The sequence below is a fragment of the Microtus pennsylvanicus genome, chromosome 11, assembly GCF_037038515.1.
Source record: "Microtus pennsylvanicus isolate mMicPen1 chromosome 11, mMicPen1.hap1, whole genome shotgun sequence".
NCBI classification, from domain to species: Eukaryota; Metazoa; Chordata; class Mammalia; order Rodentia; family Cricetidae; genus Microtus; species Microtus pennsylvanicus.
Window position 1 is genome coordinate 67,057,898 of NC_134589.1, and position 16,706 is coordinate 67,074,603.

At 49.3% G+C, this 16,706-nt stretch overlaps 1 protein-coding gene across 6 annotated transcripts in view; it reads right to left on the reverse strand.

The window, feature by feature from the left end:
• The window catches only part of Acsl6 (acyl-CoA synthetase long chain family member 6), a 63,552-nt gene that overhangs the window by 26,229 nt on the left and 20,617 nt on the right, over positions 1–16,706 (reverse strand). For 3 of the 6 annotated variants that reach the window (XM_075992607.1, XM_075992605.1, XM_075992608.1), the window contains 11 exons: positions 15,884–15,985; positions 15,425–15,524; positions 14,593–14,771; positions 13,533–13,565; positions 12,013–12,064; positions 7,219–7,292; positions 5,274–5,351; positions 3,819–3,953; positions 3,291–3,425; positions 1,929–2,024; positions 763–835 (listed from right to left, as the gene is read on the reverse strand). In XM_075992607.1, the coding sequence (XP_075848722.1) occupies positions 763–835; positions 1,929–2,024; positions 3,291–3,425; positions 3,819–3,953; positions 5,274–5,351; positions 7,219–7,292; positions 12,013–12,064; positions 13,533–13,565; positions 14,593–14,771; positions 15,425–15,524; positions 15,884–15,985 (1,057 nt within the window). Of the gene's footprint in view, positions 1–762; positions 836–1,928; positions 2,025–3,290; positions 3,426–3,818; positions 3,954–5,138; positions 5,217–5,273; positions 5,352–7,218; positions 7,293–12,012; positions 12,065–13,532; positions 13,566–14,592; positions 14,772–15,424; positions 15,525–15,883; positions 15,986–16,706 lie in introns of all 6 variants that reach the window. The other 3 variants (XM_075992610.1, XM_075992606.1, XM_075992609.1) reach the window with 1 other exon arrangement.

Genomic DNA, 16,706 nt, shown 5'->3' on the forward strand with positions numbered 1-16,706 from the left:
GCTCACAACCCTAGTTCCAGGGGATCCAACATTCTCTACTGGCCCCTACAGGTACCAGACACACTCATTTTGCAAATAGGTACATGCAGACAAAACACTCATACACATACATTTTTTTTTGAAAGAGATAGCTGTCTAAGTCACATTCATCTCATAGCCTACTTCTTTCATTCTATTAAAAAACAGTTCTAAAATAACTGTAAGTAAGGCAGTGTGGTTATCTAGATCTATAAAACTCAATGGGCTGGTATTATAGGCATTTACCACATAGAGTTATATTTTGTCATCTGAATTTGCACAACTTCTATTTATTTAGAAACCAGGACTGGTTCTTGAGCTAGATCAGTGGGAAAAGATGCTTGCTGCTAAGCCTGACAAGGCTGAGTTTGATCCAGAAATCCACATGGTGGAAGGATAAAACAAACTCATGAAAGTTGTCCTCTGACTTCCATATGAGTGCCAGGGCATGCACGAGCACACACACACATCTAGATGAAGTAAGCAAATCAATGCAATTTTAAATTACAAATAAAAATTTTAAAATAGGGGAAATATTAAAAAGGAAGGTGAAAATTTGCAATGAAGAAAATGTCAGATCTATAGCATCGCAGTCCAGACCACTGCCAACTGTTATTTTCTTTCTTTCTTTTGCTTTTATCTCCTAAGCTTCTGTGCAGATTTGATGGACTGGAAGTTTTTATTTGAGTGGACCATGGACTGTTGTTTTATTTCCCCCTGCCCGGCTCGTGCAAGCTGTCCTACCTGAGGTCCAGTCTCCTGGTGTTGTGAAGGTACACCCAGCTGTACATTCAGTTTGCCCATAACCTTCATAGACCTTCAAGCAAAACACAGAAACCATGATGTGGGCCAAACTGTTCCAGAGCTGCCTGGTGGCCCTTCTCGGCCAGCTTGCCTCCCAGCGACTGTCTGCTGCTCCCGGCTGAGGATGGTGGGAGGCACAGTTAGCTCCGGCGGAACTGAAGACAGCGGGGCTGTCTTGCTGCTTTTCGCCATGTGTGGTTTGGAATAAAGGTTTCTGGCCAAATTTCAACCATAGGCTCTGTTTTCACTTGGATAATGCATACTCAAGGTAAATATTCTAGACTTACTGCGGGTCTGATTTTATCTTTGACCTTCCTCTCCAGAATTCAAGGCATATAAAGCATAAAAATTTAAGCACTGTACTTAAGAAACAGACATGTTTAACTTCCCTCAAAGCCTTGCTGCAGTCATGACACAATACCTTGCCTCTGCAGGAATGCGACAGATTTTAACTGAATGGATAAATGAAGGGATGGTTTTGCTTGTTTATTTTTTGTTTTTTCTTAGAGATGATCAAACAACAACACAGGAATGGGCTCTCCCTCCCTGATGCTCTCGCTTTGAGATAGGAGATGTTTTGAAGACTGTAGAGTACAAAAAGGCACACAAAACATGTATTTATATTTTTATTTTTAAAAAAATATTTATTTTATGTGTATGTGTGTGTGAGTATATGTACCATGTGTGTGCAGTGGCAGTGGAGGACAGAAGAGGACAATGGAGTCCCTGAAACTGGAGTAACAGACAGTTGTGGACCACCATATGGTTATTGGAAACCAAACTCAGGTCCTCTAGAAGAGCATAAGTGTTCTTAGCCATTGAGACATCTCTCCAGCCCCTAAGGAAGCATTTATAGTTCATCTGATTCCTTTTCCTTTTCCTTTTGCAAAAACTTCCAAGGTCCCAGGTAAAGGACTCCTAACAGGGATATACCTGGGGGTTCCCAAAAGGTGGCAAGGCCATTCTGCTCTGTGGATGTAAACTTTTCTTACCCACACAATGAAAGGCTTGGCTCCCCAGGATCTTCCTCTGTAACTAGAGAGTATAATAGGTGTATTGCCTGGCACACATCCCACCACCCCCGAGGGAGGCCCTGGTAGTAATACCTGGCACCCCAGAGCTGCTCGTAGGAATCCGAGGACAGTTGGTGATGCGGGGGCTGCTCCCGTAACGATCATCCTCACGTGCCCACCGAGACTGGCCTGTGAGAAGAGAGAAGCTGCCAATGCTTGTGACACCTGAGATGGTCCTCACTCAAGACCAACTTGGGCCCTGGAAGCTACGGCTCAGATTGGGAAGAAAGCTACATACCGAGGAAATAAGCTACCTGCCGAGGAAGCCCCTCCCTTCCACATAGTAAACCTGATCAGTCTACAACTTAACCCGCAATATGTCCTATTCTGCCACTGGTTTGAGATTAAGTGCCATTATTCTATGTGGCATTTTTTTTTTAAATACTACACTTCTCCCTCCTTAAAGGATTCAGCTGCTTCCACACGCTCTCATTATTTGCAGATCTCCAAAACAATTACTTAGGACAATTTTCTCCAGCTTCCATTTTAATGGCATCGCCTTTTTCTCATGCATAAATCAATACTATGCTTTATTTACTATGTTCTGAAGAGGACAAAGGATGCTTGAAACACTTTGTTTCTGTAAGTTGATCCAAGAGAGCTTAAATATTAATTTTTATGGTTAAAAATAGAATAGCAAGGAGAAGAGTGAGCTGGTACTACTAATGAACTAGATTCCTTGCATGGTGCAGAGCATGGAGACTGTGGTGGCCATACGGTAAGGGGCACGTCTGGACTGGCCTGATGTGGGAGAAACTGAAGGGACAGGACCCCAGAAGAGGGAAAGGGGAGCCTTAGCCATCTGGTGAGGAGTGCTATTTCAACCCACCACAGACTGTTTACTGGGAATGGCAAGAGGAAGCCCAGACCTTCAGATCCCAGGAGTGTCATAGTGGAGTACTGGCCTGACCACCCAGGCAAGGTGGAGGCCTTTTAAAAATGTATATATGTGGTATGTATGCACATGCATACAATATTTTAAATTAATCATTTGAGAAGCTCATACCACATTCATTCCTCATTCCTCCTGTTAACTCCACCGGGTCCATCCCTAACTCCCTCACCTCTCCCAACTCCCTGTCCTCTCTTTTGCTTTGTTTAACATCCTATGGAGTCCAGCTTGTGCTGCCCATATATGCAAGGGTATGAGGCCATCCACTGGAGCATAAGCAACCCAGGGGTCCTCCCGCTAGTTGCTTTTTAGCCAATACAGCACATCTCCAAAAATTAAAAAAAAACAAAACATGGCTTTTAAAATTCCAGCAGCAGCTTAAGCTTTGACAAGAGTCATTTCTTCACGGTATCACAGGTCACTGACACAATCTTCTCCACTTCTCCTGTGAGGTCGCCCGCCGGGCACCGTGTCACGCTAGACTCACAGGCTCGTTCCTTTACCTGAATCTTATTAAAGAAGAGGTCATCCCAGATGCTATTGTTTCTGATGATTCCACTCCGGACCTCAGCCTGCTTTCGCTTTGCTGCAAACTCCAGGAGCCAGCGCTTTAATGAAGTGTCTGCCTGGTGGAAGATCTGAGGAGCACAAGCAGGAGACAGCTCTCAGGGCCTGACACTCTTGCTTTTAAACACATCTTCCAGAAAGCGGACCCAGACTAGCCAGCAGAGGAGCCGTACTCCAGTGTACCCTCGTGAGAGGTCACTGGATTTGTGGCATGAAGCTGAAGGTTAGCACTGTCAAGGGCCAGGAACATTTTGGAGATAGGAAAGGGAGGGGAGGGGAGGAGGGAGGGGGAGGAAAGCTAGGTCTCTTTAACCAGAGTTTTGGAGGCTGAAGAAAACCAGAGAAGGAAGTGCAGGGAAGAGACAGGGGACATAGGAAAGGAGGAGAGGGAAAGCAAGCCTCCCTGGGACCCCAGATTCTGTCCACAGCAGCTAATACAAAGCCTTGTAGTCTGTGGGGCTCACCTTGTCATACATCCGATTCAGCAGCCGTGGGACCACAGGGAAGATGGTGGGGCGAAGAGCCTTCATGTCATCTGAGAGGAGGCGGATGTCTCCCTGGAAGAAGCCCACACGGCCTCCATGGCAGTAGACCACAGACTGAAGGGAGAGGACAAGAATGTGGGAATTACTTAGGGTGGTCACTCCTGGCTGCAGTCCAGAGCTATCAAGTTTCTAAGACCCCACCCAACCCTGGCTGCTGCCAGGAGACGGTGAAGAGTGCAGGGAGTGACCCACCCACCTACAACCTTCGCACTAAGTCCCAGCCAGGCCTGGGGAGAAGGCCGGGGAGAAAGCCGGGTGACAATTGCTGAAGGAGCCGTTCTTGGTGGCGCCTGCCCTGTGGCAGCCACCCTGCTCCCACACGGGAGACTCAGCTCTGTGAAATGTTCTGCTATCCGCACTCTATAAAAGGGTCTGCTCCAGCTCCCTAGAGGGGTCGTAGATTTCCCAGGGACATCTGTCTCCTCGGGCACTATGGCGGGAGATCAGGGGCTCCTGGCTGGTTCCTATGGGGCCAGAAGCACACACAGGGCCCTTACATGTGTTCTGTTTTGTAACACCCAGGACAGCCTTTTAAGGAAGGCAGCATGCTCCGTGCGATCATTTGTGGGAGAGGAATGCAAAGCTTGGAGAGGTAAAATGACTGGCTCAGTTGGATAAAACGAGTTGACATTAGAATGTCTGGCAATCTAATCCAGGCCCAGAGAGGGGGAAAGCAAGCCCCACGATAGCAGATCTCCCCTCTAGACAAAGTAGAAATATACTTGAAAGATGTATTTTATTCACAGGCTGCTCCTTTGAGTGATATGTGCATGGGAAAGTCTCTAACCCCACCTTCCTAGATGGATTCCTGCCTTTGCTCGCTCTGCTCGCACCAGGTCTGTCTCAGGGCCATTCTTACACAGTCCCGGTCTACAGCCCCTGGAGCCATGACAATGCCACAATTTTACTGCTTTGTTCTGCCTTATAGGAGCTTTCACGTCATGGAACACAAGCGTGTTGCCTGTCACAGAGCACTTCTGTAAATCTGTAAAATGCTCTTGTAGCTGACACCGCCAGCCAGGCCCTTGGCCAGCTGAGGCGTGTCTAGGTGTTTCCGGAGGAACTGCACCTAGGAAGGACAGGTGGAGAGGCCAAGGTCCTCAGATCCCTCTGGCCCCTTGCGCTACCTTCTAAAGATGGAGTATTGAGTCCTACTTCACACCGGCAGTGACAAGTGATGCCCTGCTCTAAGTGAAGGTCCAGGGCACAGAGGGTGCCTCCCTGATGCCAGGGCCTTACCTGCACCATTCGCTCAAACATGTGTGCTAAAGGCAAATAGGAAAAGTGCACATCCGCACAAGTGGGAGCCCACTGACTCTGCAAGAAAACACAAGGAGCCCAGGCAAGTCCCGGTCAGGCAGGCAGAAGTCTTACCTGGATCACTCTCTCAAACATGTGAGCCAGAGGCAGGAAGGAGATGAGCACATCGTCCTGTCTCGGAAAGATCACTTTCTGCAGGTGACGGGCATGGGAGACAGAAAGGAAAGAAACACTGACAGGAAGACAACGAGAGAGTCATAAAACAATAAGAGAAAAATGGTCCTGGGGGGAGGGGTGGACAGGAAGTGGGGGAGGGGAGAGGGAGGACAGAGAGAGGTGAGATGAGAGGGAAAAATGATGAAAGGAGGGGGTGGGGAGGGAAGGTGGAGGGAGAAGGGAGAGAGGGGGAGGGAGAAGGGGGAGGAAGGAAGGGGAGAGAGAGAGAGAGAGAAAGAGGGAGAGAGAGAGAGGCAGCATAGGAAGCGAAGTGTTAGGTCGCAGCGCCAGTGGGTGTAGGTTATCTGCAGAAGCAAAGAGCCACATGAAGCACACATAAACCAGCAGAGCCAGGCTCCGCAGGGAAGTCTCCTCTCAGGACGGCCTGCACCTCGCTTGCAGTCTGTCTGTCGGTGGTGGCGCCAGCCTGACTCTCTCATCCCCATCCTTCCTGAAACATCTGCCATGGTCTCCCTGGGCCACCGAGTAGAGACCAGTTTTGACTCCATGGCATTTTCTACGCCTTTCTTGTAGAGAAAATGGCTCAGAGAGTCCTTCATCTCATCTGTGCCAGCTGGGCTGAGTTTTGGGCGGTGACAGAGGAGAACGGGCCAAACCACAAACAGGTGGCCAGACACAGACTCCGGAGTCACAGCTAGGAAGCAGGGCCTTCCTTAAAGGAGAATGCATCAGCTGGGCACTAGCCTGCAGCTGTCTCAGATGGGACTGATCCCAGAGACACAGGCTGTTCTGTCAGCAAAGGGTGAAAGTTTCCTTAGTGGATCCTAACTGCTCTTTGTCTTGTCATAGAAGTCTTTACTCCCTTTTGCCTTCTGAACTAATGTGGACAAACTTTGGGATCCTGAATCATGGCTTAGAACCTGATCTCAACCAGCAACCATGCCTCGGTTTCCCACCAAATCATCTCAGGGTTTGGAGTCTAGGCTCCCAGTACCCTGTGGTACACACTCGGAGAGAGAGATTGTTTCCATGGTGGAGAAAGGGCCTGCCATCCTTTCTCCTGAAGGAAGCTGTGGCACATACTCACCGCAATGCACTCGGGACAGCTCCTCCTGTCTGAGCTGGTTATAAACACTAAGGTGCTTTGGTCAGACCAAGAAAGCAAGCTGTGTGGGCTTTACAGCTGCCTTTGAGCACAGCCTTACAGTTAGCAGCTGTCGCTGTTTCTCAGACTCTAGTAGTCCTTAGACACAAAATCACCAAATCAAACCCTGGCCTGCATGAGAAGCAAGTCAGTGAAGCTTACTCTCCAAACAAAGGCGCACACAGGAGCTCAAGAGCTCATTTTTGAAGTGAAGAAAAAAAAAAAAACAACAAAAGCAGGTTTGCATGCTCCCCACCCCCACCCTGGGCTCCTGGAGCTTTTAGATAGTAAGTGAATGTTGGGGGGAGGGTCATTTTGGCATTGGGGTTGAAAGCTGGTCTGATGGCTCATGCCTGTAATCCCAGCATCTGGGAAACTGAGGCAGGAGGATCAGATATTTGAGGCCAGCCTGGAATACATAGTGAGACCCCAATCCCTCATCCCGAAAAAATAGTGTTAGGGATTAAAAAGTGGTTGTGCAAGGTGTCCGATGAGGACAGAAACTCCTGCCTGCAAGCGCTGCCCAAACCCTAAAAGAAAGACAGCAACAAAACACAACTCTGAGCACATCCGACCCTGGGTCCTCTCACTACAGGCATTGCAGGCTAATTGAGAATATGGCCAATGCATTGGAAGACGAGAGTGTCCTATGGTAGTATCAAAAGCCTGGACACCCTGCCAGGCCAACTTCAAGTGTCCCCTCCAGAAATAGCTGCACGGGAAGTTTACTTTATTCACCTCGGTCACTTTCAGGAAGCCTGAGAAGTCAGCCACCACGTTTCCATGGGTGAGCATGGCACCTTTGGGGTTCCCTGAAAACAGAAGGCAAGAAGGAACACTGATTAGGAGGCGGAAAGTTACCCTTTGACCTCCACATACATACTGTAGCATGGCACACCGTGACATGGGGTGTACCCACCCAACCCCTACGCATTTGTAATCTCAGTTCTCCGAAGGCTGAGGCAGAAGAATTTCTGTGAGTTAAGGCCTGGACTATAGACTGAAACTCTGTCTTGAAAAGAGGCTTCTAATTTTACATGCTATGTGAATTTTGCCTCAAAAGGGGAACAAATGGAGAGAAAGAAACAGAATCTGTGAGGAGGATTTCTTTGGAGAGGGTTATACTGAGTCATCTCTCTCAATTCTAATCTGAAACCTGAGCTCATACAGATGCTAATAGGACCTAGGGAACCCAATGAGAAGCCAGAAGAGGCCCCAGTAACTTCAAACAAGTAAAGAACCCCAGAGGCAGGAGGCAGTCTACAGTCAGGAGTCAGCCTGAGAGGATGCTGTCTTAGAAGGAACCTGTTCATCAGGTTGTTCTACCAGGTATCTTGTCAATCAATGAGAAATGCAACCTCCCCATAACACCAAGGAGAGAAATGGTGCAGACAGAGTTAGGAGCCCTGGTGAAGGAGGGCTCAGGTAGCCCGGGAACGGTACTGCCTACATCAGGACTCAGAACACTATCCATCATTGAAAGCATAGGTGTTTCAATGTTTTCCCTCAACCATCTCCCAACTTCCACAACCCACTTCCTTGTTCTTGATCCCCTGGGTCAAACCTGGTGGGAGAAGGTGGAGCCCCCACTAGCAAAGTTGGGAAGCAGGAGGAGCAGAGAGGGGAGAAGGATGGGGGATTGGGTTCCCATGCCGAAGCCACAGCTCAAACTGCCACTGTGTTTCTGAATTAAGCCTTTGTGACTTGCAGAGACCATGGGATACTTTATTAACCAATAGTGACCAGGAAGACATTTATCCAGGGTCAGAGAGAGAGAGAGAGAGAGAGAGAGAGAGAGAGAGAGAGAGAGAGAGAGAGAGAAAACTTCCCTCCTCGATCACGTGGAATTTGGTAACGGAGATAAAAATAAACTCTTTTTCATAATTATATCCCCTGAGGCCTGCTTGCTCATCTTGCAGGTGACCCACTTGGCATCAGTCAAAGCCTCATCTTTTAATTCAAGTGATGGAGGCGTTCCTCTGCTTAGGACGAGTGATGAGTGAGGCCTCAGCCTGCAAGCCTGCACGCTGGTGCTTCCATCCATGATGCCAACACCAGATTTGGTTCTGGGGGACATAGAAGCTTGTGTTATTTGAAAAGTGATTTTTTTTTTCCTAATAGGTAGTTGTCAAAATGTCTTCCTTCTGAAAAGAGAAAGACGCAGAGGATCTGCCTTACCAGTGCCTGGCTCTCTTTTCCAGTGCTCTGTCAGGCCTGAGCCTATCTTATTTCTCCTCTCTGACCCTCAAGATTCACATCCTACAGAAGCCCGGGGTGCTTAAAGTACTCCAAGAGTCACCTGGAAATTTTCACCTTCCCACTGGAAGTTTCTAAGGATCATTCTCCAGATACGAGTCACAGACAGAGCTGTCACAAAATAGGTCCTGGTGCCGAAGTTGTCGGAGGGGCTGGCTGGCACGTGCATGACTAGCATAAGCTCAGGGCAGAAATCCCCACAGCCCTCTCAGCTGAGGCCTGACACTGATGGCCTTGGCAGTTCTCCATTCTGCGCCCATTTCTTCTCCAGCGTAATGCCAAAGTTCAGACCTTTCTGAAGCACAAATATTCTTGCAGATTCAAATGTCACTTTATAAATGGCCTACAGGACTCTTAAATATTCCCAGAAATGTTCAGATTATTTCCGCAAGTCATCTCTACACATTGCTCAAAGGCTGAAGGAGAAGCGAATGTTGGTCAGAGTCTAGAAGCTGAGGACAAAAGTTCTCTTGGGAAGTGTGAGGAGAGCCTTCAGGAAGGTTCCATCTGCTGTGCAGATTCAGGACAAATCTACACTTCCAGCAGCATGTCCTGTAAACTGGATGTAGAAAGTTTTCTGGTTGCTCATGTGGAGGACAAAAATCATCCTAGACAGAGCTATGAGCAATCAGTTTGCAGAACCAAGATGCAGGTTTTCCTGTAGCTGTCTTGGTTGCTGGTACAGACAGTGAGAGGCTCTGCCACCCAGGTCAACGTCTCAGTGATAGCCACTGTCAATTTCTTGGTTCCCACTCAGAAGCCAATAAATAATTGTATTATTCATTTACTATCTATGGAAACCGAGTCTGAAGAGAGGTCATGTGATTCCAAGGCAATAGCAAGAATGCTGAGTTGTCAAGGCAATAGCAAGAATGCTGAGTTGTCTCCCCGAGCACCAGCCGGTGTTTTCACAGTGACTGTGTACAACCTGGCTCCAGGCGGTGCCGACTGATTTCAGGACAGTCCCTCCTCAGGCTAGAAGGTGCCAAAAGTCAGCGTCAGGTCATAGTTTTCACGTTTCCCCACCATCAATGCTGACGACCAGACATTCCACATGCTGTGACATCGGGAACGAGTGTGACCCACATGCTGACAAGAGGATGAATGTAAGAGGCACAACACAGGCTTAGCCTAAATCCGAGGAAGTCCAAGTATGTGGTCCAGCCAGACGATTCTGGGCCAAAGGCCTGCTTGCTCTCTCAGGCCTGCCTGGCACCTGCCATGGCTTTAAAGATGGCCGAGCAGTTTTCCAGCCCCGTGCATGCTGCCCCTCTGAACAGATAGGTAAGGCCAGCCTGGTCTCCGTGTGAGTCCACAGTACGGAAGGCACTAGGTGGGACGGCTGTGCCTTCCAGCTGGCCAGCAGCGTGTTTCAACAGCACGGAATACTTCTCCAGATAAAGGAGCTGCGGCATTGACCGAGTGAACTACTGAAGTTACTCTGGGAGGCCGAGGAGGTCCAAGCTAAAAGCCACAGCAGCGACTTATTCCCCAACTCATGTCATCAAAAAAAAAATATGCTATGAAACTCAACACCCAGAAGATTTCAGGAGGTGCTATTTTAAAAGCAACATAAGCCTGAGGGGCACTTTTAAAATTCTGGGTTGGCTCTGGAGAGCGGGGGCTGTGTTACTTTTCTAAATGATTTAGTAAAATAAAGTTTGTTTGTTTGTTTGTTTTTTCGAGACAGGGTTTCTCTATAGTTTTAGAGCCTGTCCTGGAACTAGCTCTTGTAGACCAGGATGGCCTCGAACTCACAGAGATCCGCCTGCCTCTGCCTTCTGGTATTAAAGTGCTGGGATTAAAGGCATGTGCCATCACTGCCCAGCCGTAAAATACAGTTTTAAAAAACAATCTTTAAACCTGTTTGAGTTAAAGGCCAAGAATCCGCCCCCATCCCATAGCTGATAAAGTCATACCCATCAAGATCTACTGCCATGCATAATCCATTGATGTGGCTGGTCCAGGGTCTCTCAAATGCTGTGTAAGCTGTTCCTTTGAAAAGTTCAGGGATCCCAGGTCACTGCCCACTGACAACTATCGTCAGGCTGGTCAACCCTTGGTCTTGAAGTGATTGCTGGGAACTTCTTGTCCATTCAAGGTGAAGCAAGTAACTTCCTGTGATAGTTTGAATGAATGCCTCCTATAGTCTCAGGCATTTCAATGCTTGTTCCCCACCTGTGGCACTGTTTGGGTGGCTGGGGAGGCACGGCCTTGCTGGAGGAAGTATGCCCCTGGGAGTAGGCTTTGAGAGTTTAAAGACTCATGCCATCTCTAGTTTGCTTTCCCTGCTTCTTGCTTGCAGTTTGAGGTGTGAGTTTCCAGACCTCAGCATCCAGCTCCAGTCCACCATGTCTGCCGCCTGTTGCCATGTTGTTCAACTCCTAACCCTTTGGAGCCACAAGCCTCAATGAGCCCTTGCTTCTGTATGTTGCCTCGGTCATGGTGTTTTATCAGTGCCACAGGAAGTAACCAGGTAATTTCCTCTGTCATCAGATGAGGAGGCAGCAATGAGAAGGGTGCTGGGAGAAGGGATGGAAGCGCAGGATGCTGGTCCCGGTGTCTCTCGGAGCGGATTTGCTCTCAAGCCTGCTAGCCTCACAGACTGTGCTGAGGGGCATAGTGAAAGCTGGGACAGGGCTCTGTAGACTGTAAAGTGCTGGATCTGTCCCTTCTCCAGGAAGCATTTTCAGATTATTCTTGCTGGTATACCCCTTGCTCAGCACCAGACACAGTCATTTCTGCTCATGCCTTCTTCCTGACAATCTTGCCCATGGTTGTCCTTGTACATCCCACCCCATCTTACTTGACACCTTTAACCACCTCCTCCCAGGTGAGAGCAGAGGGCTTAAGTGGTTGACTTGGTTCTCTATCCGGCGGTAGAGATGGGGTTTTAAGCCCATACTCCTCCCCTGGTCTCTGACACAAAGGTCAGGCAGAAGCAGAAAACAGAGGGGAGAACTATTTCTCATAAGAAACGACTCCACAAGCAGAGGACACTCTCCAGCTTTGGATCCAGCTGCCTAGACTCCTTTGTCTCAGATGTAGAAGGTGCTGAGTCCCCTCATTGCCTGTCTACATCTGGCCAGCCCTGCCTTGCCCAGCATGGCTAATGGCAGAAGCAGAAGGCAGCCAACAACAGTAACTGAGCAGGGCCAGGACCAGGATGAGACTTAGTCCACACCACAGAGAGCACGAGAGACCCCCAAAGTCTCCTTCCAGGCAGCCGGGAGCAGAGACAAGCACTCACGATCGAGGGTCTGGGCCCCTGCTTACCTGTTGTGCCGCTGGTGAAGCACACAATGGAGAGGTCATCAGGACGTGGGGGCTGCGGGAATGAGAAGAGACGTGTATTGGGGAGAACCAGTGGGACCCCTTTACCACCCAGGCCTACGCATGTACTACAGTGAGTGATGTGCTGGGCATGTTACACACTTCTGTGTACTACTGTGGGAAAGATGGGCAGGCAAGCTCCCAAGAACGAGGAAAGAAACATAGTACGTGGACACCCGCTTGTCCTACCAACCTCCCATTTTCCCTACCCCAGCCTGAGCAGAGTACTGCATGGGGTTGGGCTGCTGAAGCCAAAGACCCTTCCTTTCTAGTAGGCCTGGCTTGCTGTTTAGCTGTTTAAAGCACCCCAAGCTCTGCATTAGGCCCTGGCTGAAGGGGCCCATGGTCCTGGGCCTCTAGGAGGAGTCGACCTAGTCCATGGGCATGCAGGGAACAGCTTTCTAAAGAGGTAGCCTGTGAAGTGATGGGTAAAAGCGAGGGGGCTTTGGGGAGGGGACCTGTCTGGGCACAGAAGCCGTGGTGCTGGACACGGGGCATGCTGAAGACTCATGCAGCACTTCTTGGAGGCAGAGTCTGGCACAACAGAGATGTAAAAGGACCCAGGATTATACATGGAGGGCTCTAGGAAGTAGAGCTATGACCTGCTCTGCTCCTCAGAGGTGGCAAGGGAGTGGGAAAGACTGAGCAGGGGGAGGCCTAGAAACCAGAGGCCTTGTGAGAAACCTGAGCTTCTCCCTTCAATGCCCAGTTCAGAAGGCAGAGATGGTCATTACTACCTGACCTTTGGTGGGACCACATAGGATGGCACTCAGAAAAGTTCAAAGAATAAAAATGAACAAAGAAAAATCCAGAGCAGTGGCTCATGCTTGTTATCTCAGCGCTTGGAGGCAGAGACCATGAAACTGACGGGGTTTCCTGGCTGGCCAGCCTTGCCCACTTGGCAAGGTCCAGGCCTGTTGAGAGGCCCTGTCTTAAAGAACAGTGCCTGAGGAAAATTAGTTGAGGCTGATGTTGGGCCTCCACATACCCTCACATACACCTGTATAAACGCCTGTATACATATAAACACGAATATGCGCGTGCGCACACACACGCGCACACACAGATGATGCCAACGGCTCCTGGGCCATGAGGTTCACTTCTAGATCTTGAATGCTTCTATCCATCTTATGCTCTGTGGGCTTCATAACATTCAAGGGAGATAAAGGAAAACAAGACCTCCCTATGAAAAGGTTACAAGAGCGCCAAGGGTGGCAGGGACTGGATGTCCTTTTGTCTCTCTCCCGACATCTGGCTCCTCCCCTCAGTCCTCTCGGGGCTCTCAACCCGCAGCAGTGTTGGGCAGCGGGGTAAGCACTGCTGGGCTGCTCACAGGAGCTGCTTATTGACACGGAGGTAGGTACTCCTTGGCCTCTCTCCCCAGCCCTGTTCAGCGAGGGCTCCAAGAGAACCGGTCTTACTCATTATCTTGCTCACCAATGCCTGCTGGGAGATTAGCTTACCACTGGGGCATGGAGATTCTCTTGGCCACAGTCCTGAAAAAAGAAAAGTACTATTTTTAAAATGTTCGAAAGTGATTATAAAATTCAAAAAGTCAAGATCACTCACCACAGTAGGCCTTGCTCTTACGCCAAGCCCAGAGCTTAGGATCCCTGCCTGGACATGGACTGCGGTGACAAAGGCCACTTTAGCGGTCCTTCCTCAGACATATTCTAGCCTGAGGCTCCTGGGAAAAAGGGAGGATGCTGAGGGGTGGCAGGCCTGCCCCATATGCTACAGACAAAGTCTGTTACTCAGGAGAAGCCAGGCACCATACATATATCACTTAGTTTGGGACATATTGGGAAATGTACACTAGAGAATGGCTGAATGACCGAGGTTTCTAGATGATCAGTCAGTGCTGGGGGTGGGGCAGTGAGGAGGTCAGGAGAGGGGCTGCCAGTGCAGGTGTGGCTAATGTCACAAAGGCTTACAAGTGCACAGGGTCATGGGGGCAGGGAAGGACAGACAGAGGCATGAGGACATCTGGGGGGTTTTGAGGGTGTGCCCCTCTTACAGCATGGTAGAGGTCAATAGTTAGTGAGCAAACCTGAGGTCCAGGAGGCCAGGAGGCCTTGCACCAGTCTATTAACCCATTCATTGCCACCACGCTGATGCCTCTGGGGTGGCCATGTACAGAAAATTTATTCCATGGACTGCTGAGTGGGTCTGGTTCCTATTGACGAGAACCTTCCCAGGTTCCTGGACCACAAGTTTACACCTTCTACAAGTGAGAAAGCTCTAGAGGCCATGTGAGTGCCCCTCCAGCTGGAGCCATCATCCAGCTCTTGGTGCCTGGGGCCACTGGTTGGGCCCGTCTCAGAGTCAATCTAGAGGGTGTCTATAAACACTGATTCCGGGTCTCCCTCCCCTAGTCCTTGCAAAGTCTGCCTTGTTGTGCCACTGATGCACCTGAAGGGCCCAAAACAGACACCGTAAGGCATGAGAGGGGTGGGTGGCCAATGCTGTGATTGGCAGCCAGCCAGCTCTAACCCAGCAAACATCCTAGATGCGGATTCTCACCTCTATGGCCTGCATAGATTTGATGTCCACCCCACACTTCTGCCCTCTCTCTTTCAGGGCATCCTCAAATGGCTCCATGAGGATGATCAGCTTGAGCCCCGGAGTCTCCTTCTTCTCCACATGCTCCAGCAGAAGTATAGCCTTCTGAGGTTTATCCACGATCACCGTGCAGATGTCCGCTGCAGAGGCCAAAGGGGAGAGTCAGGCTGAGCAGGTGCAGGCTGGGACTGAGGAGGCCGCAACAGGCCACTATACCAGCCTGGGTGTAAATGAATGTGTACAATAGGCCGTGAGGGTCGTGCATCACATGTACCATTAGTGCTACGAAGAGTCAAGGGCAAAGGCTCTTAGGCAAAAGCATTCTGCAGCAGATAGGCCAGTTTTCCTCCAGACAGTCCCCCATGAGTCCAGGTCTGTCTGGGATATTTACCACTATGCCAAGCTGTAGTAACATCACATGGCCACAGTCTCTTAGACGGTCTGTCATGGCACCACAGACCTATGAGAGGAGGCTTCAGGACAGTTTAGGTCAGGAGAACAAGTCAGGGGCCATCATGTAAGTCCCCTAGTTTTTTTGTTTTGTTTTGTTTTTGGATTGTGGGCTGGTCCTCAACTGGCTATGCAACAGAGGATGGCTTTGAACTTCTGACCCTCCTCCTCCAGCTTTCCAAGTGCTGGGATCTCAGTCAGACATTTTCCATGGTATCTGGCTAAGACCTTAGTGTTTCCTGAGAACTGAGGTAAAATGAACGCCTAACAATCATTACGACTTAAGAGGTTGGAGGATGAGGGCTAGTTGCTTATTCAGGAGGGAATGGGAGTGGGGGCTCACCTGTATTGATGATGTAGCGAATAGCCCCTGGACCCAGTGTGTCATAGAGGGGGACTACCACCATGGAATATGTGTAGCAGGCCAGCTCTGCAATGATCCACTATAGAAATGCAAAGTTCAGGTTGGGGGAAAGAGATAAGTCCAGTAAGTCAGTGTGTGCTGAGGCTAGCCCAAAGACCTCTAGACCATGCTTGCTATGCTAGTATGCAACCTCCAGATTTCATGTCCAAACAGCCCAAGTCCACTGCCTGACCCTGCCTAGGCCTCTTTATCATGACTTTTCCTCCCCGGTGGCTCCAAGTACAATGTGGATGGAGCCTGGGAGCTGGGGATGCAGGTGGTAGTGCCATGGCCCTAGGTCTCCATTCTTTGTCAGACCCCAGGCCCTACCAAGAGTGGAAACAGGATTTCAGTTCCCTAGTCTACTGATGCCTCTGAAAGCAGTCAGACCACACTCACCTCTGGACGATTCTGTGCGAAAACACCAATGAACTGCTCCGTGCCTACTTTACAGTCATGCTGGAGAAGTCCTGACCCCAGAAATTCAGCTCTGTTGGCCACCTGCACACAGATGGGTGTGGGTGGGGTCGGGATGGAGAAATGAGGAGGTTTCAATGGGGCTTGTCCACACAGCTTTCCCGCGTCTGTCTGAGCTTCTGGGCTCCCCACCCAGGCATGCAGAAAGCCTCTAGAGGCTAAGGAGAGGAATTAGGTGGGAACGCTGGGGGGAAACAGTAAAAAGTGATCCTTCTGGCTTGTCAATATTCCATTGCAGATGTGGGAGAGGTTCACGAAGCCTACCTGTCCCCTGGGGATGCCCAACGTCAATGGCTGGGGATGGGGTGGGGTCATATTCTTCAGTGGTGTAGACACTGATAAGTTGCTCCTGTTCCTATAACTAACCCCCTACTCGTTCCCATGTAAGCAAGCCTACTAAAACTCAGTGGGTTACAAAAACCAGACAGACAAGAGGGTAGGATCAGGGCTTGTCAGGAAGGAGTTCAAGGAGGAGGTAATGGGAGGCAAAAGGAACTCAGATACATTATATACATCATGACACCATCAAAGAATTTAAAATAACTGTGAGAATAAAAGAGCAAGGCTCTTGCAGACATTATGTATCAGGCTTCAAATGGGCACAATTTTTAGTGGAATAGACTTCTCCAAAGATTTTGAATAAGAAGACTTTAATATCACACACGTATTTGCAGATTTTATTTTGTTTATTTTACCTTTATGGCTTCACTTAATTTTTTTTAACCACATTCAAAAGATTTCCTTT